General features: G+C 51.3%; 1 protein-coding gene across 2 annotated transcripts in view; it reads right to left on the reverse strand.

Moving 5' to 3' along the window:
* Positions 1-23,146, reverse strand: part of LOC119212574 (ankyrin repeat and fibronectin type-III domain-containing protein 1) — a 74,115-nt gene that overhangs the window by 41,095 nt on the left and 9,874 nt on the right. The window contains exons 1-3 of one of the 2 annotated variants that reach the window (XM_037463125.2): positions 21,669-21,837; positions 16,551-16,732; positions 13,000-13,244 (exon numbers count right to left, since the gene is read on the reverse strand). In XM_037463125.2, coding sequence (XP_037319022.2) covers positions 13,000-13,244; positions 16,551-16,732; positions 21,669-21,787 — 546 coding nt within the window. In that variant the 5' untranslated portion in view covers positions 21,788-21,837. Of the gene's footprint in view, positions 1-12,999; positions 13,245-16,550; positions 16,733-21,668; positions 21,838-23,146 lie in introns of those variants that run through there. The other variant, XM_037463126.2, reaches the window with a different exon arrangement.

Genomic DNA, 23,146 nt, shown 5'->3' on the forward strand with positions numbered 1-23,146 from the left:
ATCTCACCCGAAGGAGAGTTGGGGGGCTCACAGAGAAGTGTGTGTGTGCGCAAAGGCCTGAGGGGGCCTAGTCCTGGTCAAAGGTGCCTGGCTGCCTGGGCCCTCCAGGGAGCTCCAGAGACAGGCAACCTTTACATGGAGCCTCGGCCCGTACAGATGCTCCACAGTCGGCCCACATACGGCCTACTGTAAAAGGCCCCCGCCGCTCATCAATAGCCGCACTCACACCCAGGCGGGGCAGACAATAATGGCGACATTCATAAACGGGGGCACATACGTTTGTTTTTATTCTGCACCGACAAAACACGCACCGCGCCGTTGACTCGGAGTGGGAGCCCGAGAGAGCGGGGGGAAAACGGGGGGGGGGGGGGCTTGTCAAGGTCTTACAGTAGGATGGACAGTATAAATATCCCTGTTGTGATGCGGAGACGGCGTTGCCAGGTAGGAAAGACGCATTGCATGCGCCCATTTATACCCACATCAGCTGGTGGATTTATCTGACCCTTAAAACGGATCAATCATTTTCCACTGGCGGGCCTCTGCACCTCTCATCTCCTCTCCCGCACACTCACACTGTATATGCCGAGGGAGGGAGGGTGGGGGGGGGGGAGGGGAGGGGTTAAATATGTGTGTGTGTACGAGTGCACCTGTGTCGCACGGCTACCTTTAATGCGTGCAGTTGACGGCTCGGCGAAGCTGTGCTTTTGGTGTTCATTATCACTCGTTTTATGGTGGAATATTTAAGTCCGGAGGCCTCGGGCTGCGGCTATAGTTAGAGAACAAAGGAGAGTGCTGGAGGGGGGGTTGGGGGGGGGGGGGGGTGTCAGGAGGGTGTGGCATGCCGGAGCGCGGCGACGGGCTTCTCGGTAAGTGTTGCGCCCCACACTTCATGGAAAGCCGGGGGGGGGGGGGGGGGGGGGGGCAGGCGGGCAGACGGAGCTAAATTCAACTCATTCCTGTATTAATGGGAGCTTATGTGCCATTCCGCCTCACTGCGGGGGGCTGCGGGGGGCATTAGCTGGAGCCAGGCGGCAGGATGCACCTCGAAATATCTCCTCTCTCGGGCCTTCTGTCTCTCTTGTTTTTTCCTTACATGTGGGGTTCGGGTTCAGAGGGGGAGCGCAGTGGCTCCTCTCAGTGCACGAGGCGTGAGGGTGAGCTGAAAACCCCAAACTGACCTTCTGCTGCTGCTGCGGTTCGCCGTGCTCAACGAGGCCCGAAACCCCCCCCCCCCCCGCCCCAACGACCACCCTCGGCTGGCGTGGTGATTGTCTCGGGGGGAACAACGTAGCACTGACTCACCACTTGACACCGGACATCAATTAACATTTGACAACAATCAAGTCAGAATCCAAAGTGAATTTGGCCAAAACCAAAAAAAGGCGGCGGCCCTCCTGGTCACTGCCGTGGGTTTGATGCCGGACAGTTTTAACGGGATCAGGAAAAAGGCACTGGCGTGGCGCTGTAGGTTTCCTCTGGGCTGCGTGCGCTGAGAGAGGCGCTCATTGTTCCCCGGGCAGACTCCCGTGTGCTGAGCGGTTATTAGCTGGCAGGGATAATTGGACTCCGTGTAGGTGGCATGACCCAGCTGTCTGCGGCAGGAAGGCCCAGAGCGGAGCGTGACCTCGGTCGGCTGACCTTACAAATGCAATACAGTGACCTTTAACCCCAGCCAGCCCACATTAAAGAGGCAGTGTTGTCTTTCAGCAGTCAGCCGGCAAATTAGAGCCAAAGGGGCCAAGGAATCCTCACCTATTCTTTTTGTTCATATCGCTGTTGCATCCTGTTGTATTGTCGTTAAAACCGCTACTGGGAACATCACCGGGGGGGGGGGGCGGCGTTTTGACTTGTGGCAGGCTGGCTGCTGTCCTCCCTGTCCCGCAGACACACTCCTTTGTGTCGCGCTTTTCCTTTTGTTGGTTTTTTTTGGTTTGGTCAAATCCACGGTGCTGGTTTTTTAAAAATGAGCATTCATGTCTAGTGACTAGTGGAGCAGTGTGAGGACGAGCTGCAGCAGGACTGAGCCGTAGCAAAGACTGCAACTACAGTTATGCGAATAATGATAATAATAATGATACAACTGTAACACACATAGAAGGAAAACCTTACAAAGAGAACACGTGCACTTTGAATTCATGATACAGTTGACGTGTCCCTGTTGTCTCCCTCTGCGCATCAGTCACCAAAGAGAGCGAGTAGGCCCCTCTGGGGGGACATTAGAGGAGACGTATCCGTCAAGAAGGACGCGGCGCTCCCTGAGGTGAGGCCACTGAGCGACAAGCGCGTCCCCTCGCCGGCTCTCCCGTTTCACAATAGTGCTGCTGAGTGACTGCAGGGCTCTAATGGGCGCAGGTATCTGCTGTTAGTCTGATCTCCTATAAAAGCCCTCGGCAACCAAAAAAAGAAAGAAAAGAAGACGATGGGTGAGGGGTGGGGTGGGGTGGGGGGGTGCGTGCGTGCGGGCTTAAATATGTTTGGCCGCGGCGACTCCTTTGATGGTGGCGTGCGTCTGATTTGGTAGCTCGTGCCATGGTGTGAAGGAAATATAATGAGGACATGTGTGCACACCCATAAGTAAATACAGGTGTGTGTGTGTGTGTGTTGCTAGGGCAGTGTCCAGCATACACATATATGTGTGTGTCAGGTCATTAGAGCCGCTTTTAAAGGCCTGACATCGCTGCCGAAATCGGCAATAAACCGGAGGAATTCAACAACTCACAGTCGCCTGCTAATCCGCCATCGAGACGAGAACCTTTTCGGCACGCAACCCCCCCCCCAAAAAAAAACCACCCTCGTGTTTCAGGCAAAAACACATTTTATTTCCCTTTGCAGGGGTATTTTGACTGATTTTAGTGGATCAAAAAAGCCTTTATGAAGTGCACATCATTGTCTTTTTTCTGAAAGAACACTGACACAAACCCCCCCCCCTCACATAAACCTTTGAACATTTGGGGTAAAAATGTCCATGTTGTATTCGGTTTGCCTTTCAACCAGGCACCAGGAGTCCTGGAGGCAAAGCACAGCGCCGCGGACCACCCCGATCCACCCCACCCCATTTTTCATTTCACGGCCCAAATCCATGGTTCCTCGTTGCTTCATCCTCTCTCATCCCCGGGTGCTCTTCTCTCTCTGCCCTGGCATCTCCTAGCTGTCCTTCACCTCCCACTCTCCTCGCTGGCCCTTTTGCTTGTTTGCTCCACTCATCCATCCGGCCTCCTGACCTGGATGGACCTCATTAAAAGTAGTTGTCTCCATCCACAGAACTTCAGCATCCGAGAAGGAAGGGATGAGAGAGATAAGAGGCAGCAGCGAGCAGCCGGCGGAGGGAGGTTTGAGGGGCAAAGATGGCCGATAAGAGGCGGATCGGACGGCGAGGCCTGTTGTTTTATGCTAATTTCATGGGATCAAACCAAAGCACCTGTTTGTACGTATATCTCCGCTCGAATTGGCCTGGCGGAAGTGGACGGAAGGTGGCGCAGCGCGCTGACTCCGACCTTGATTGCTCTGCGTCGCCCACGCGAGCGGCTGTACGAGCGGCCCGGCCTGTCAATCAAATCGCCGCTGTGACGTGCCGGGTTACCGGTGAGCGAAGATCTGATGGTGTTAGAGTCCTTCTCCTCTTCTGTTTGGTTTCCAAGCATCAAGCGGAGACTATGTGCATGTGTGTGAGCAACAGAGAGAGAAACTTTGTTTTACAAACAAGGAGAGACAACTCCACCCAATGGCATTGCAGCCCCCCCCCCCCCCCTTGTTCAACCGTCTATACATGAGTGGCTGTCACTGCGGTGCACCTTCGCCTCCCCTCGTGTTCCCCCCCTCTCGTTAATTCTTGTGTCACGTGTCGGTTTTTCTTCCCACGGGGATGAAAAACATTCTTTATCTCGACAACTTCAGATCTCTTAGATGCGCCCGTCAATCTTCTCACCCCTTACCGCAGCTCACCCCCCCCCCCCCCCCCCCTCGTCCCGTCAACGCAAAACATGGTAAAGATGAAGAAACGGAGGAACGGAGCAGGGAGGAGGTGAAGGGGAGAACGCCCTGCCAATAACAAGTCTGCCTCACTGTGTGTGTGTATGTGTGTGTCTAATGATGCATGTGTCCCTGGTGACAGGCACTCTTAGTGACTTACAGTATGTGTATGTGATGTGTTATTAGACTGTATGGAAGATGGGAGGAGGAGGAGGAGGAGGAGGAGGGGGGTGGAGGGAGGGGGGGGGGCTAAGTCCTTCTAAATATGCATCTTAATGGCTGCTCTGTTCCCACCATTCACACCGAGTGATGGAGAGGGCGAGGAAGCCAAGGGGACGAGGAGAAGTGGTGATGGCGGGGGGGGGGGGGGGGGGGGGGGCGCAGACGGAGGGACAGCGGGTTGAAAAAAGACAGAGTGGCGCGAGCAAACGTCAACAAGAGATTGCTATGTAAGGAGCCGCCATACCTGACTCCTTCGACCGTGGCCCCATTCCACAGTGACACACACACACACACACACACGCAGGCCCCTGCCGCAGTAGCATTGGGGAGCGGAGTGGAGAACGAGCCTCCTCAGGCAGGAGCTGTTTGTCGCTAATGAAGGCCGGCATTCTTTGGTTTCCCAGGGTTGCTGGGTGCCTGCCAGTCCCCCGGCCACTGAGTGCCATTTTATTAAGAACAAAATGGAGCCCCTATGAAAGGAGCCCGGCGCTGAGCCTGCACAGGTCTCACCGAGCGCAGCGCCGGCGTAAACAAACACCGCCTTAAAGAGACAGGCTGGCAGAGGAGTGAGGGACGGCAGGGCCCCTCAGGAGCCCCCCCCCCCGAAGAGACACAGGCTGCTCGCGGGTTGGCACGGGCTCCTATGGATGTGCGGGAATCAGCGACCTGGGAGGAGGGGGGGGGGGGGGGGGGGGGTCGAGCTGGAGAATGCAATAAACAATACCAGTTCTAAAACAATGTCAAATGTCTCTTTGTTTCAGTAGTCAGACATGGTGAGATGCTCCGGATGAGGCCATTGCACAAGAATGTGGGTTTTTTTCATTAAAAATGAGTAAAGATGAAAGTCCATCTGGCCAAAGTTGTGCTACGTTAGAAAGTGTGGCGAATATTTGCACGCCGCCCCCATCACAAGCAGTCTGTAATCAAGGCAGCGGAGGGGCACACTATTGTCTGCGTGCATGCGCACACATACATGCAAACTCAAAGGCTGATGCAGCGCGCGCACACACACTCACACACACCTGAGAGAGTGTAAAGCAGGTGGAGCAGGGGGGGGGGGGGTGATCGAATGAGAGATGGAGGGCTCCCATCCCTCTGCACGATGCACAGCACATTTGGCTGGTGAGCGGATTTAAAGCTGCATCTCATGAGGAGGAGATCTTCATGAGGGATCGGTGGGAACATGCTGCACACTCACCGTGGAACCGTGAGGGGTCAGCAGCACGGAGTAGAGAGAGGGACCAGTGCACCACACATATGTGTAAATGGTAGAAGCTCACAAATGGATTGATTTCAGGACCCGTAATGCAGACAAAATAACAAAGAACAAAATAGTTTGATCACAGATTCAGAAACATTTCGTTTGGAGAACATGCCAAAACAGTTAAAGTTATTTCTTTTTTCTCCATACATTTTCTAATGCTGTAAATTAGTCCCAATTATCTACAAACCCACGTCCCGGGAAGAATGCGAATCCCCGTGGGGGCCGCATATCAGTCCTCTCCTTCTCAATCACACACACACACACACACACACACAGTGCGATGGGACCACAGCCAACATCTGTCTTTGATATTATTTAACTAACCGCTCATTGTGGGAGCCCACCACCACCACGGATGGCGTCTAGCGCCGTGTGCTGCGAGTGTGAGTGTGTGTTAGTCTACGAGTGTGCCTCAGACACTTTGGCAGGCCGCTGTTGTGTTGTTACATCCTTCAAGGGGCCGAGCGCTGTGTGTGTGTGTGTGTGTGTCTGCATTTCGGAGAATGTGACTGCATACCAGCGCTCAATGTGTGTTTCCACAGACATGTGAGAACAGTGTGAGTGTGTGTGCAGTGCCACCCCCCCCCCCCCCCCCCCACCATAGTGAAAGCCACAGCCTCAAACCACATCAGAGAGCATGTGGGAGACGGAATGACAAGGCCAGGAACCAGCCAGCGTCTGCCTGCAGCCCCACACAGGCACGGACACACGCTCGCACACACTCACATTCATCACACTTACTCATCTGCTGTCTTCTAAGCTCCCCCCCCCCCCCCCCCACACACACACATTTAACACCACCCGACACACCGCACCGCAGGTCCCGTCCAGCGGTCTCCGGTGAGGCCGGGACGCAGTGGAGATGTTTGTGTTTGCACACTTTTTCTCACAGGCACACATTGACTGAGCAGGAGGGGGGGTTGGGGGGGGGGGGCAAAATAGGCTTTCTAGTGTGGATTTGTTTTAGCGTTCTTGACGGGGTGGAACTGTCACTCACTGGCGCGCGGGATGAATGAAAATGAAAATATTTGAATAATTTATTTCTGCTCACCTCGTCCGGGGCACCGAAATACAGGGCACACAAGGCGGCTAACAAAAGCTCCGAAAACAAGACCGCCGCGCCGCCCATGTGTCCCGCGCACGTACGCACGCACGCACGCACGCTGATATTCACGCGCAGACCGACAGAGGCGCAGTGTGGGGGGGGGCGCCCGCCTCGTCACACGCGCACCAGCGCCAGCGAAAGACCATTCGTGCAATTTCTCACGCTGACACACGCACGCACACACACACGCGCACACACGGAGAAAGACGCAGTGAAGTGTAGATCATCCACGGGTCAGTGGAGGCTACCAGAGCTGTTTTTCCTTGCGGTGGACACACATCAATTTCAAGGAAATTGCTCGCCCCATTATTGGAAAGTGTTACCGGAATGTCAATTAAGGGGGAAGTTTTTAACCTCGCACCACACAAATAAACAGTGCACCCCGCTCACCCCTCCCCCCTCCCCCCCTTATTAAAGGCGGTGTCAGCGCAGACAGAGAGTCTGGAGGGGGGCAGAGGGGAGGGAAGGAGGGATTGGAGGGAGGTAGAGATTGAGGAAGGGAGGCCCGGGGAGAGGGAGAAGAGGAGACAGGAGATTTGGTGCTCTTAAAGAAATGCTTTTGGCCCTCCCTTTGTGCCCGGGGCCCTAGACCCTGAGAACCACTCCAAACCCGGGACTCGGGGGCCCGACTCGGGCCCACTTAAGGTTAACCTCAACAGGCAGGGATCTGTTTGACAGCCGGTCGGATCCTGTAGGTGCAACTGCAAGCAGACCAATTAAGGGCAGGTCAGCGGAGGGGACGAAGGAGAGAAAAGAGCCCCCCCCCCCCCCCCCCGCCCATCTCCCACCTCTATCTCCGTCAGGGGGGGGGGCAAAAGGAGGGCTGGATCAGAGAGACGTGTGGGAAGAGTGATTTGGGGAGGGTAGACAGAGGTGAGGATGAAGATGTAAAAGGGGGACAAATAGACATGCCAGGATTTTTTTTTTGCGCAAAAGAGGGACGAGAGGTCGGAGGTGAAGGGCCAGGGGGAGGGGGGTGGTGACAGGGATTGTTAAGGGCTATTCTAAGGCAAAAAGATGTAGAGAGAAATAAGCAGCCTTTTGAAATGACCAAATAAGAGAGAAAAATAGACATTTATATATACATATAATGCGGATAATACGCCGAGAGAATGAAGCCGGACTCATGGCGGCCACACGTTGTACGACTCGTATGAAGACAGACAAAAGCTTCCTAATGAGCCACTCAGCCTCACTAGGCTTTATTCTCTGGGACTATTCAGTGAGCTACGGAGCATCACCGAGGCCACGAAACAACGCCTCTGCAACGCGGCCCCCGGGGTCCCACCCGGTGATTCATGCTCCCCCTCCCACGAGCACAGAAATATCACAGAGGAGCGTCAGGGTCAGAGGCCCCCGCCAGCTACAGGCAGGTATCATCAACAGGTGCTTCGACCCCCGACGCTACCTCGGGAGACGTGCCGAGCTCACGGGCGCATGAGAAGCCTTCAGAGGTGATCCTCTCCTCCAGCAGGGTGAAAAGAAGCAAAGACTGGAGGAGAGAGAGAGAGAGAGTGATGGAGAGGTAGAAAAGGGGGAATCGACGTAGTTAATGAACACCGATTCACTGGTTACCGGCGGCAACCAATGTGGCTGCGAGGAAACATCCGCGTCCCATTCTCGGGTCTGCTTCTTAAGGATGGAGCGTGTGTCAAAGAGACGCTACAATAACCAGAAAGGGTTCGTTTCATTGGAGCTGCAGCCTCTTCAGAAAAACACAGGCACACAATAACAGCAGTGGATGGAAAGGGAGGGAGGGGGGGGGGGGCGATGACTTATGTGCTGTGATGTGGGGTTGTGCGTATGAGGAAAGCCAGCCGTAACCATGCTAACCACAAATGACCCTTTCCGAGGCCCCGGGCCCGAGCTTTGATTCCGAGCCTCAGCGATGGAGCGAATGAAAGTGGGACGCGTTGGGATCCGTTTCCTTATTCTCTCAGACCTGGGTCTTGGTTGTTGTGACATTACGCGTCCTGACCAGTTCACAGCGGGGAGTTGATCTCTGAAGGAAAGGTCTGTGACGGCTGTCAGTCATCTGAGGACCATTGAGTCAGCAGAGAGGAACCTCGAGCACCACCCAGGTAACAGTGAGAGAAATCGGGAGGTGGAGGATGGGGGGGGGGGGGGGGGGGGGCCTTTGTGAGGTATGATTTCTATTGCGTGGCGTTATGCTGCCACCGTGTGGCTGGTTTAAGGACGGCATGCAGCTTTGGAATCAAACGACAGCAATGGAAATGAAATCAAATGAAAGCAGGACCTGTGTGCAGAAGATTTAAGACCCAGGGGAGCGTTTCTCACACCTGGGATCGTTGTTATTTTTGTTCGGACTGTTAAAAGGACAGAAACAGGAGACACTTTACAATAAATCACCAGATTCATCTCACAAACCCCGTTCACTGTTTGCTTGGTTAGCTGATTTCATTTAAAGTGAATTTTCTTTGTATAAATATATTTTTTGTCTATCTATATCTTAACGACCGGACCTCCCCCCATAATCTCTGATGACACAGACCGGCTGTATTAGAACTGAATCTAAAAAGGACCGAGCTGAAACTCAAAAGCCGAGAGCCCCCGGAGGAGCAATCCAAAAGGCAGGTGTTGAGATGGATCGTGATCCGAAGGGCGGGTGGGGGGGGGAACAACCCGGCACGCCATCAGTGCTGACCGAGCGCCTCGCCTTCAAATCCTCCTCACAGACGCCCCCCCCATTATTTTTGCACTGGCAATTTGGGATTTCGGCGAAGCTCATTTCTGTCGCCCCAAATGAGAATAAGCTGCGTGGAAATGAGGAAATCCACAGCGAAGCGGCCGAGTCGAGACCTGCTAACCAGGCGAGGAATGCAGGCGCTGTAGGACAGAGCGGGGTTCCCGTCTCCCAGTGGATTTGGGATGCGCTGGTATTCTGCTGCAGCATATACACTCACCGGCCACTTTATTAGGTACACCTGTACAACTGCTCGTTAACACTTAATTTCTAAGCAGCCAATCACATGGCGGCAACTCAGTGCATTTAGGCATGTAGACATTGTCAAGACAATCTCCTGCAGTTCAAACTGAGCATCAGTATGGGGAAGAAAGGTGATTTGAGTGACTTTGAACGTGGCATGATTGTTGGTGCCAGAAGGGCTGGTCTGAGTATTTCAGAAATTGCTAATCTACTGGGATTTTCACGCACAACCATCTCTAGGGTTTACAGAGAATGGTCCGAAAAAGAAAAAACATCCAGTGAGCGGCAGTTCTGTGGGTGGAAATGCCTTGTTGATGCCAGAGGTCAGAGGAGAATGGCCAGACTGGTTCGAGCTGATAGAAGGGCAACAGTGACTCAAATAACCACCCGTTACAACCAAGGTGGGCATAAGAGCATCTCTGAACGCACAGTACGTCGAACTTTGAGGCAGATGGGCTACAGCAGCAGAAGACCACACCGGGTGCCACTCCTTTCAGCTAAGAACAGGAAACTGAGGCTACAATTTGCACAAGCTCATCGAAATTGGACAATAGAAGATTGGAAAAACGTTGCCTGGTCTGATGAGTCTCGATTTCTGCTGCGACATACGGATGGTAGGGTCAGAATTTGGCGTCTACAACATGAAAGCATGGATCCATCCTGCCTTGTATCAACGGTTCAGGCTGGTGGTGTCATGGTGTGGGGAATATTTTCTTGGCACTCTTTGGGCCCCTTGGTACCAATTGAGCATCGTTGCAACGCCACAGCCTACCTGAGTATTGTTGCTGACCATGTCCATCCCTTTATGACCACAATGTACCCAACTTCTGATGGCTACTTTCAGCAGGATAATGCGCCATGTCATAAAGCTGGAATCATCTCAGACTGGTTTCTTGAACATGACAATGAGTTCGCTGTACTCAAATGGCCTCCACAATCACCAGATCTCAATCCAATAGAGCATCTTTGGGATGTGGTGGAACGGGAGATTCGCATCATGGATGTGCAGCCGACAAATCTGCGGCAACTGTGTGATGCCATCATGTCAATATGGACCAAACTCCCTGAGGAATGCTTCCAGCACCTTGTTGAATCTATGCCACGAAGAATTGAGGCAGTTCTGAAGGCAAAAGGGGGTCCAACCCGTTACTAGCATGGGGTACCTAATAAAGTGGCCGGTGAGTGTAGGTTGACTCAGTGGGGGTTAGAAAGGAGTCTTTAGCAGAACCAGAGAGCGTGTAAGAGGCGGCGGTTGCTATGGGAGACCAACAGAGATCCGACACTTGAGCCCAGCGGCTCGGTGAGTGGCCACACTGTGTCCCCCCCCCCCCCCCCCCCTCAGAGCGTGGGGACGCACCGTACACGCTGGACACATCACATCCCGACACCCACTTCACCTTTGAAACGAGTGTCGGCCTCCCGGCAACGGCGCTTCGACGCGTGGCGGGGGAACAGAGGAGGCCACGCGTGTGACCATTCACCGCATCCAGTCATTTCCTTTTCTGAAGAACACCCGGAACTCAGAGGAGGCTCTTCATCCTCTGTTTCGCGGCCCTTCGTGCTCATCGAGGCCCGGATCGAATAACCTGTAATCCCAAGGGTCGCTGAGAGTGAACACTCGGCCGCGCGCGTTTTGTCCAGCTCTCAGACTCGCCGTGTTTGGTCACTGACGCAGACTATCTGCGCACTATGCACCCCGACAGAGGAAGCCCAATACGGAAAGGGGTGGCGGAGGCTGACCTGGGTGCTGATAACTGGGTGCTGTGCTCCCCGCTCTGCGGACGCGTTGGGTGCGGCTTTGGGGAACCCTGCGGGCGCAGCCTCCGCTGGAGGGAACAACAACAACGACGAGCAGCACAACTCTTCTCCATCAAAGCCACGCCGCTGGGATGATGACGCGTGGGCACAGGGACGGGGGACGGCCCCCTTTTGTCCAAACGTGCGTCTCCGTGATGTCTTCGAAGTGGGTCTGGTTTGTTTCACGCGGGGTTTCCGGGGAGATCGGCTCGCCTCGTTTCATTTATTAGAGGGAGTCAAGTTGCTTCCAGACTTCGGATCAGCGCCCTCCGGCTGTTAAGCCCGATGAGTTTTCTCGAAACGTCCAATCAGGAGACGGCGTCGGGCCGGGACATGCATCCGTGCGCACACTGGGCCCCTACGGGGGGAGACGCGTCTCTGTGAGAAATTAGAGCATTTATCGTTGTCTGCGGGACTAAAGCGCTCCGGATCGATGATTAACTGACACCACAAGCCTTGACGCGACATTAATGCGCTGTTGTTGACGTAGGGACACCACCCTCAGTCAGCTGAGATCACACAATGACACGTGTGTGACAGCGGGAGACGGATGACAACAAGGTGCCGGTAAATCAGTCTGATGAACCGTTAATGAATGTTTCCCACCCGGCTGGCTGAAGCACAGTCGTCGTGGAGCAGCCTTTTGAATGTTACGCGACGATGTGACGTCACGCCGCAGGCATCGGGGCTCTTCCAAAACCCCCCCCTCCTTTAGTGCGGCGCGCTGTTAGCAGACCAAGACCGGGCGCCCGTCTCACCTCGAAACACGCGCGGCAGGCCACCGGATCCACAGCGTTCCCCATCGCTCCGAGTCCAGCGAGGCAAACGCCGCGTCTTCCCTTCCTCGTAGGTCCTGCGATGGATGTCTTACAAAAAGGGGGGCTCCAAACGTGTGAAAAAACGAAAGGTCCGACGTGCAAATTCAGATTGGAGTCCAGGCGATTCTTTCAAGGTTAAGCACCAGGAATGATCCTGTCACCTGTGCAACGTCCCGTCTCTGCACTTCAGACGCCATGCTTCCCCGTCCAGCTGTGTCCCTTAGAAAGTCCCAGCAGACTACGAGGGACCAAATGCTGGTGTCCTCTTACCCCCTGAGACACCGGAGAGTCCATTACAAAGTGCAGACTGGTAATGACTTCTCCGGTTCCCTGATCCAGTGACCGAGGGACAATAAAGAAGTCCTCAATCATTAATGCACTGTTCATCGTCTGGCACCCCCCCTCCAAAAGATCCAATGAAGACGCACACTGAGGGACAAACGTACATTGATTGTATGGATTTTGCACTTTTTGCACTCGATGCATTTGTAGCAACACTATGATCCTCACGCAGTTAAAGTTCAAGTCAGCGGCAGCAATCCGTTCTATTTTGCCCCCCGACGGCATCGAGATTATAACAAACAGTCGATTTTCACATCAAGTACGAGTACAGTCACGAGTAGGACAGTCACTGTCTCAGAAATAGAACTCGGTTGGGACTTTTTCCCTTTGAGGAGATGGAAACCATTGAGCCGCTGCAGTGCAGACGTGTCGATGGGGAATGTGTACGGGAGGAGAGGTTGTGAGGGGACACTGAGAGGCACAGAGAGTCCTGATGCTGCTCTGAGTGTCTCCATCGTGGTGCAGCGAGTAGGAGAACCTCCTCACGCCTTGATGGGATTCTTTAAAAGAAAGAAATAAAAAGGATCAGACTTACAAAGTTCCTCTTCAGCTTGCCCTTCCTGCTGCGGGGGGGCTTGCTCTCGGCGCCGGCCGCGGAGCCGAAGTCCGAGCCGAGGTCCAGGTGGTCGTCCGCCGAGACGCTCTTGCGGAGGTAGGCGGCTCGCGCCCGGAAGTGGGAGAAGGGGGACTGGGAGCGAGGGCGGGCCTCGGGGCCGCCGCCGTCGCCGTGCCCGGGCTCGTCTCCGCCCTCCATGTCGTCCTCCAAGCGCCACAGCTCCCCTGGGGGGGGGGGGGGGGGGGGGGGGAGAGGAGGGAGAAGAAGGATAAGTGGCGGCATTAGGGAACAGTCAGGGAGGAGAAGAAAGGAAAAAAGAGGAGTGGACGGATAATAAATAGTTAATTCCTCAATGTGATTATTGCTCCACGATTCGTGGAACGCCGTCCGCTGATTGCTTTCATGACACATTTCCCGAATTTAATCAACCTTCACAAACATTATTCTCGGCCCGCCACCTCAACAACTTGATTATGATTCCACGCGCTCCGGAGGAATGATTGCTCGCGGATAATCAAGAGGGAGGAACAAATCTGCCGCGGCGCCGGCGCCAACACGACGGCCACAGAGCGGAGGCAGATGCGCGGCGGGCCCCACCGATCCCAGCAGAGTCAAACACTTTATCAGTTACTCGCCTGGTGCATGCTGGGTAAGCTGTAGAATATCAGTGCTCGGAGGAGAGAGGGACATGATGACGGCGTAACATCTGCCAGAACGAAACTATCCTGAAGTACTTTATCCAACTGTTAGGAGCTAACTAGCATTAGCTTCTAATTCTGTAAACAAATATTCTGACAGAACACATCGGTACTGAAGGATCGAAGACTAGAAATCGTTTTTTTTTACCAAAACAAATTTAAATTGAGACAGAACGTGGATGCATTGTGTAGTATTTATTTTTGTCTTCACGGTCACACGGCCATGCGATTTATTACATGTTTTTTCCATTTAAATGTCACTGATCTTAATTTAACGGCATATGTTTCATTTATCTTTTTAATTGCTGATGTAAACAACGTATAAAGATAAACAACGTATAATTAATAAAAACATTACAGACCAATTGTTGCATTCAAACCCCTAAATAAAAATACCAAATTTATACTAAGCCTCATAAGAATGATATTGTAACCATATGTTTTATTAAAAGGTCTAAACAGCAGGTGTTAATAATGACTTTATTAGTGAGTTCTTATTCACTAGTGGGGATGTTGCCTTATAATCCTTGAATGCAGGCTTATTAACCAACTTCAATTTTAAAAATAAAAAAAAGGTTCTTAATCCCCAATGGAGAGATTAAGAGAAAGCGAGAGAGAGACGGAGAGATGCAGCATTGTGGTGGATGACAGTGGTTGCTAGGCAACAAGGGGCCATGTGAGACTCCCCCTCAATTTGATATTTGCAACAGAGCAGCAGTGGGGCAAACAGACAAAGAAAGGTACAGGTAGAACACAGAATGAGTCCTTGGGCTAAATAAACCAAAGAGAACATCAATAGTCTAGGACATTAGTCTGGATCAGTTTTTTTACTTTTTATCCACGACATTTTCCAAGATGCTATTTTTTATTTATTTACCTCAATTTCTTTACTAAATATTTCTTTTTTCAACAATTTTTGACCTATTTATTTTGCTTCTGTTCCATTACATTTTTAAAGATAATATATTTTGGACTTTTTTCGATCCAATATTTTTTGACATTTTCTTGGACTTCATACTTTTTTTGGCCCAAATCGTGTTTTTTTTCTGTGTGACATTTTTGGACTTCATATTTTGGACTTCATGCCATTTTCCGATGCACAACATTTTTCAAGATAATATATTTTTACATTTTTCGGCCAAATAATATTATTATAATACTTTTTTTCAATGGAATTCTTTAACCTTAATATCTTTCTTGATATTTTTGACCAAATATTTGTCTTTACCAATTTTTTTTTACCAAGAATTTTCTTTTTTCCACAATTTTGACCTATTTTTTTGCTTTGGTTCCATTACATTTTTGAAGGTTAAATTGTTTTACATTTTTCAACCAATTTCTTTTTTATGTCCATGTTATTCTCTGACCTAATAATTTTTACATTGTTTGCACTTTTATCTGTGAGCCAAATAAAGAGCCCTGTGGTGGCAATATATTGACCACATTTAACTGCATCTAAACCGAAGGCACATTTTCGCTTTGAAAAACATGTGGAGTTTCCAACACTTGGTTATATAAGACTCGGTGTGTTGCAATGGAAGTTCTCTGGAGGACTCACGTTTAGGCTGTTTCATGTGATAATCCAAACTAATTTTAGGGCAGCATGGTGTCTGGGGAGGAGCATGAAACCATGGTTCTGTGACTGTGTTGTTTGAATGCGCTGTGCAGAGTCGGGAGCTTGTGTGTTGCTGCCTCTCTCTGGGACTCCGCTGGGACGTTGGGTTTACTTCAAGTCCAAGACTTCGCCCCATTTTAATACCTTCCTTTTCCTCTAGTGCACGCGGTTTCTTTTCTGTCTTCATTAGCTGGAGGCTGGAGAAGGTTGGTTCGCTTCTCTTATACATCACGAATAAGGTTTTCAACAGCGTTGCCCTTTTCACTGGAAACTGGAAACACGGCCATTCTGGTCCGTCTCGCGGTGGTCACACTGTGTGTGTGTGTGTGTGTGTGTGTGAAGGAGCAGGAGGTTATGTAAAGAGGTTTATTGTGTTGGTTTGCTGACTGGACGCCGTTAAAACGGCGGAGTGAAGATTACTTCTCAAATGACCCATTTCGGGGGAATAGTCTGAGAGCGGCTAAAAGCAGAATCAGCTGAGAAATTATAAATGCATTAAAACATGCTGTATGTAGGTCACTCTTTAAACAGTTTAGAAGCGCAGATTGCATATACTTAAAAAAACATGTGTTTTCACTGAGTGTTTCTTTTGCCGACAGCTGTCTCTGTCGGCGGCGTTTCTTCTCTGTCGAAGGTGTGCGTTTGACTCATGAACCAAAGAGAGACAACGCTGTATCTCTCTCTCTCTCTCTCTCTCTCTCTCTCTCGCTCACACACAACTGGCCGCTTCGCGCTCTCCATCGGGCACGGCGGGTATCAAAGAGGCAAAGCGTAGGCGGAAGCTGGAGAACGACTGGAATCGCGGTCCGTTTGACATCTTCAAGCATTTAGTGGTCTCGTATCGCCGGCATGAAACACTTATCGGATCATCAGTTCAAGAGGCACATACGTTAGGAATCAAGAGGTCGGAGAAACAGCCCCCTCGACACACCGCTGTGCGCTTCCGAGACGGGGCATCGATCGTATCGGGCCATTTCCAGGACGATTGTGGATGAGCCGATTAGGATCTGTCTCCATTTCCCACGACATGAGTGAGTTGAAAAGGAACGTGTGGATTGCCAATACCATAAATGTGCAAAGTGCCTTTTGGGGGACATTCACTCTGGGCTTTGTCAGGCGTGGGTTAGAGGGAAAAACAAGCAAATCGATTGGATGACGCAGTCAGTTCTACGAAGTCGCCCGGTGCCGTTTGGGTGAACAAGCATCCACATCTTTACCTGCTGGCGGGAGAGTGCAGGCCTTTGGGTGGCTGGCGGCGGGGGGCGGGTTCTTCCTACGAGGAGGACTCCCGCCGAGGAGATGGGAGTGATGCACTCTGGAGACGGTGGGAGACTGGGGGATGCTGGGGAGGGTCCGGGACTTAGCCAGCATGGGTCTCTGCAGCTTCCTCTCCAGGGACCTGGTTGGACGGCACAGAGAGGGATGGAGATCCCGTGAGTTGGGCGAGATTCAAGCAGACAAACCAGTTCCAATGTTCATGCAGCAGCTGTTTGAAGACAGGTTGCTACCTTGCCCTGCAGGCTATAACCGTGCAATGCACTACCAGCACACACACACACACACACACACACCATGCACACTTGGACACACACTGGTGCACACAAGCAGCCTAATGAGAAACCAGAGAGCAGCTGCGCTAATCAATAGTGAAATTGCTTCCACCTCAGCATAATGAAGGCGGAGGCCGTTTGGAACTCGACCGATAGGAATCGCCGGGGTTTTTTTTATTTTTTTTATGGCGGTCGGCGGCGCGCGGCGTCCGCCGGGACGCCGGTCGATAGCCGCAATCACGGAACGGTCCTTAATAGCAAACAGTTCACGTCTTACAAGCCACGGGGCGGTCACATGATGGGCGCGTACGTGCGGTGCTTTTATATGTCGATGCTTTTTAAAGGAAGACGCAGATGGGTCATTTCTTTTTTTTTTTTTTCCCCAATCACCATTATTCAAAGACCAAAAGCAACAGCCCTAGTTTCCCCCAACGCGTCCCGCTGTCCCCGCCGTGGCCCCGTCGTTTCTCTTTTACGTCCCTCAAACCTTCCAGGCCGACACACAAACAAAAAAAAAGACCCGGAAGTGTCGCATTGCACCGCAACAGATGAACATTATTACATCGGAATAATCCCTAAAATCGTTGTGTCCCATATATAATATTATAAGACGGGTAGATGAAATCCAGCGTTCTGATTGGTTGAGAGTGAGTCACGAGGGGTACATCATTGATGCACTTGAGGCTGTACTTTATCTTCAATAATGTAACAGTTTGCGCGTCGGGCCAAACTACACCCTGGAACCCTTACATTATTGAAGATAAAGTCTCTTGTACCTTCAAATCGGCTCCGTGTGATCAAATCCAATGAAAAGGGAGTGAAGGGGGGGGGGATAAACATTCCAGATATCAGTCTGGCAGAAGCTGCCAACCTCCAGATTCAGGCGTGACGAGTTCGGACAAAGAACACGTGGCCCCCCGGGGGGAAAGTCAAACAAGGCCACGGGCCCTCGGGCTTTGGGAAAGGAACACAGAGGCCCGATATGAAGATATGAGATTTATTTGTCTCATTTTGACTTTGACAGAAGCGTCAGAGCGAGGGACAGTGTCTCCAAACGTCATTCAGGCGGATACACTGGTCGGAACGGTGCGTGCCGTTGCAGCAGTGCGCGTGTGCGTGCCGTGCACGTGTGCGTCCGTGCACGTGTGCGTCCGTGGGTGCGATACAATCTCTCCGACTTCTCGCCGCGTTGTGGTCCTTGTCCTCTCACGCGCCACGCGTTCCCTGCGATCGATCGACCCGACATCCGCCCCGACATTTAAAGGAAGGGTCACGTGTTGGAATTTAGAACCGGCTTTTTCTTTTTGCCGAGAGTCCGGAGAGAAGATTGATATCACATACACATGATGTTTTGACATCTCTCTCTCTCTCTCTCTCTCAAACAGACCTTTAAAGCCAACTTTTGGAGGTATCACTTGAAATTCTAGACAAAATAATGATGTCATGTGACCATAGTGATCATGGCAAGTTTATTCATGTATCATCAGCCACTGAGCATCATCAAATATCCTAAAAATGATCTCATGTCTTATTGTATCAGTCTTCTTCATCTAATCCATTAAAAGCTTGACTTTATGACAGCACGTGATTGATCATTATTCATTCATTAACGAGATAATCAAATGATGCAGCCCCTCGTTGCACACTGAAAGGAAGCTTTCTCCTCGCCGGCATGTTTCACTTGTCTGTAGCATCGTTCTACAGACAAGTGCTCTCAAAGTGAAAGTGCTCTAAAGTACTTTGCTTCTCTTAGGACTCTCCTGGACGTCTGGCTTAGGATGCAAATGTCGTGTTTGTCGTATAGCTTTCAGGTAGACGGACAGTCAGCCACATCCAGAGGCTATCCAAGGACTGACAGTGAGATACTTCCCCCCCCCCCTCCGCACACCCTCAAACGACCCTCCCCCACCCCCTTCCGACAGAGAAGGTGTTTCACCTGCAATAAGAAAAGCCCTGCATGAGATGGTGTGTCGATGAATAATGCTTTCATATTGCTGAGTGTCAAAGGACGAGCTCAGAGTGTTCGCAGGCATGGTGCGCGCACACACACACACACACACACACACACGCACGGAAAGTAATTGAAACTGGCAGGTCTCTTACTCTTCAAAAATCCATACTGAATTGCATGGAAAAGCATTTTTGCGAAACACACACACACACACACACACACACACACACACACACGCACACACGCGTTTAGCCTTAGTATGAGATGAAACAACTCCGGGCCCGGTGGTAAACACAGGGACACAAACCGTTGTTGGTCTGCGGCCAGCGCGCCATGGCAGTAACACGCGGGGCTGCTCTGTCGGCCCGGTGTGTTATCGTCATGGCGATGACACAGCGGGCCCGCTCGGTCGGCCCAGGACGCACCGGCAATTTCGGACCTGTTGCTAAGCGACTCAGTCTACAAAAACAGGGGGAGAGGAGAGACTTCTGAGCAACAATCTGCATTTTCCCAAAGAACAATGTCTGCCACAGATTGGCAGATGTATTATCTGCAGTGTCTCTGTTAGAGTGTGTGTGTGTGTCTGTGTGTCTGTGTGCATGAACAGAGTGTGTCTGTGTGCGTGTGTGCATGAACAGAGTGTGTCTGTGTGTGTGTGTGTGCATGAACAGAGTGTGTCTGTGTGTGTGTGTGTGCATGAATAGAGTGTGGTTCTGACTTCTCATCTCAGCACACGGTCATTCATTCATAAGCACAGTGCCCATTAAAACAGTGTGTTTTCAAACTTTTCTTCTCGAGCCCTTTTGGACCTCTTTTGTCTTTCTCTTTTTTTTTTGTACAACCCTAAGAATTCTGTGAGAATCTTCAAAAAAAACGATTCTTGGATATTCAAAAAGTTGTACTTTTTGGGTCGATAAAATTAACGTCTCAGTTCTGAGTGGGCTAAGATTAGAAAAGTGAAAGAGCACAGACCCACCCCCCCCCCTCACACACACACACACACACACCATCAGTCCAGAGGGCACGGAGTGATTAACCTCTGTCCTCATCGCTGGCTGAGTGGACATCGCTCAAGGAGTCAGCGGACCAAAGAGATTGGATGAAGTGGTTTGAGCAGCTTGAGTGACAGGAGGGAGCAAAGTGCAGGGAGGGTTACAGCAGAACAATAACTATTTCTCTCACTACATCACAGCATAAATCCCCCTCGTGCTCATCGCTCATCATGGACCGACCGAGCGGCCACCTTTCATCCCTGTGTGGTGCTGACTTCTCATCTCTTCCAGGAGATCAAAAAGTAAGAGCTCAAAAGACTCCTGTTTGATTTCTTGCTGGTTGCTCACCAAATTCCAGAAGAAGAAGAAGAAGAAGAAGAAGAAGAATTTGTATCAGTCGCCTGCTAAAAGTATCCCGTGCAAACTAGGCAGTGTTAAAAAGAGCTGCACCTGTTGGGAGTATTTTCTCCACCCAACAGCTCCTCCTACACAGTAGAGTGAGCGTAATGAAGGGTTTTGAAACACTAGCGGTTCTGTTTGGGCAGAAGATTTTAAGAGAGAGAGCAGCTAGACGCACACGTGGAAACATGAGCCCGGTTCAGGTGTCGAGAGCAACGCCGCTGAAAACAACACGATGCTCAATTTGAACCACTGAAAAAAAGAATGATGTCAATTTCGAGTCATCGTTCCTTCTGACGTTAACCCGGAGGAATTGTGTCCTTTTAATGTCCCCGAAGAGAAACGTGGGCTAATTAGCCCTGTTCTAATTAAAAAGTTTCAAAAACACGTCAAAGTAAATGTAAGGACTTTAAGGCAAGAGGGGGGGGGGGGGGGGGGCTGAAGTTCTCGGCACTTCTAAATTTAGAGGCACGGCCATGATATCGCCCTGTTCCTTCCGTATATAATGGGTCGGGACACCGAGGAGGCGGAGCTCAGCTGTCCTGGGGCAACACCTGAACAAAAAGATGGGTTTCACTTTGACACCAACGAACCCCTCCAAGAGACGGACTGCGTGGGAGGGGGCCGGCTCGTGTGAGAGAGAGAGAGACGGCGAGTGGGAGAGACGGAGACAAAGAGGCTGTGGGGACGAGAGAGACGCTGCATGGGTGATGGCAGGGAATCACACGTCCACCCGCGTTAACACTTGTGCTGCGAGGGAATGATATTAGATTTGATGGGTATTATTTCCAGTAGTGCCACTTCATTATTGGTTTTATGCATTTCTTTACATTAGCAGTCTGATTTGTACTTTTTTACAGTTACGTAATTTAACGGGAAAACTCTGCCATGGTGGTAATGCTTTAAGGTGTAGGATAGGATGCTAATTGCAGCGTGACACAATGCAAAATGAATATAGAATATAGCTGCTTTAAGCCCCCTGACCCCGCCCCCCCCCTTCCTGACCCCTCCCACCACCGCTTCAACACCTGCTGTCAATCTGACGTCTATACATCCTCTGAGTCTCTCAGTAATCATACTTCAACTGCACCTCGACACTTATGTAACACAACGGTGGCTCGCACGCGCACACACGGGCACGCGCATTTGTGTACAAACACCTGTGTGCATTCACGCAGCAACACAAGGATATATTCACCAAAAAAATAAGCATTATTCACTTCTTGTGTTGTTGTGCGCGCACGCGTACGTTGTATTCACACTAAATGCACTTTTAAAACGCGTCGGAACGCTATGAACACAATAACATTCGGTTACACAAAGACCCGCCGTGCCTCCGTGGAAGCCTGGCACACCTGAGCGGAGACACGGAGGCGCGCGCGCACACACACACACACAGAGACAAACACACGCACACGCACGCAGACGCGCGGCGGGGGTTACCTGGCCTCGGCCACGGTGCAGCAGTAGCTGCCGCTGCGCTGCGCGCTCCTTCCCTCCCGCATCTCCTCTTGAGACTTGCGCCGATTAAAGTAGTCTGTGAGTTTCCCAAAACTCGCCATCTTTCCTCCGCCGGCTCACCTCCACCTTCCCCTTCCCCCTCTGCCTTTTAGACCCCACCCCCCCCACCCACCCCGAAAAAAATAGAAAAAGAATAATGATGATAACGTGAATAACGCTGCTCGTCTCACGCGCTGCGCCTTCAGCCGCAGGTCCGGCTCTCCACGCGCTTCCTCATCCTCGGTGTGCACGAGGAGAACGAGCCAAATCCTCCTCTGCTTTTTCTTATTTATATATTTCCGCCCTCTGCCTCTCTCCTCTTCCTCAGATCGCTCGCTATTGACTCTCTCCCGAAATAGTATAACGTTTGCAACTGCCTACCAATTGACACAGCAGGAGCCCCCCCCCCCCTCCCTCCCTCACTGGAGAGCCAACAAGAAGACCGAGAGAGAGAGAGAGAGAGAGAGAGAGAGAGAGAGAGAGAGAGGTGGTGGCTCAGCATCTGTGGTCTTCATGTGATGGAGAAAGAGAGAGTACAAGCTGCTCTGTCTCTCTCTCTCTCTGTCTGTCCCTCTCTCTGTTTGTCCGTCTCTGTCCCTCTCAATCTGTCTGTCTCTCTCTCAAATTCTTTCACATAGTGAGCGCACACACACACACACACGCACACACACATCCCAGCGGGAGGTACCGGCTGAGCTCTGTGTGTTTGTGTCACATGTCTCGAGCTCACGTCTCCACCTCAAGCATCATAACTTCCTCTGCCTCTGTCTGCCTCTGTGTGCATTTGTGTGCGCTTGTGTGCAGGGATGGAGCTCTTCTGTTGTATTGAATCAATAATTAAAAAAAAACAAAACCAGGGGGAGAGCTTCCTCCTGCATTTATCTGCCACTCAGAATATCAAAAACAACGACAACAAAAAGGCAGCGAGGGAATGTTAGAAGGGAGGTAGGGAGGATAGATGGAGAGGGGAGCTTGTTTTTGTGTGTGTGTGTGTGTGTGTGGTTCCCTCCCACACATCCACGGTACATTAAGACATTCCTCTGGTCATCCTCTCTCTCCTCAACGCGGTTCCTTTTAATATCTACATTTCTCCTTTTTCTTCTTCCTCCTCCTCCTCCTCTTCCTCCTTATCCTGTTTTCCGTCATCTCTCCGTGACTCCTTCTTTTACCCCCCCCCCCCCCCAGCTGCCTGCTCCTCCTTCCTTTTCTCCTGCTCCCTCCACACGCCTCCCGATTCTGACCCTCACGTGATGACTCATTTTCTGGGAGGATTGTGTGCCGTTACGGGTCAGCTCACGTTTCTCACACAGCCAGTAGAATGTGTGCATTTCGTTATTCGGGTGAAGCTGTGATCAAACACAATTTGACCTGGCTTTAAAAGTCCTAAACCCATTCAAGTTACTTTAATTTGAGGTATGAAA

The sequence above is a fragment of the Pungitius pungitius genome, chromosome 21, assembly GCF_949316345.1.
Source record: "Pungitius pungitius chromosome 21, fPunPun2.1, whole genome shotgun sequence".
Classification (NCBI taxonomy): Eukaryota; Metazoa; Chordata; class Actinopteri; order Perciformes; family Gasterosteidae; genus Pungitius; species Pungitius pungitius.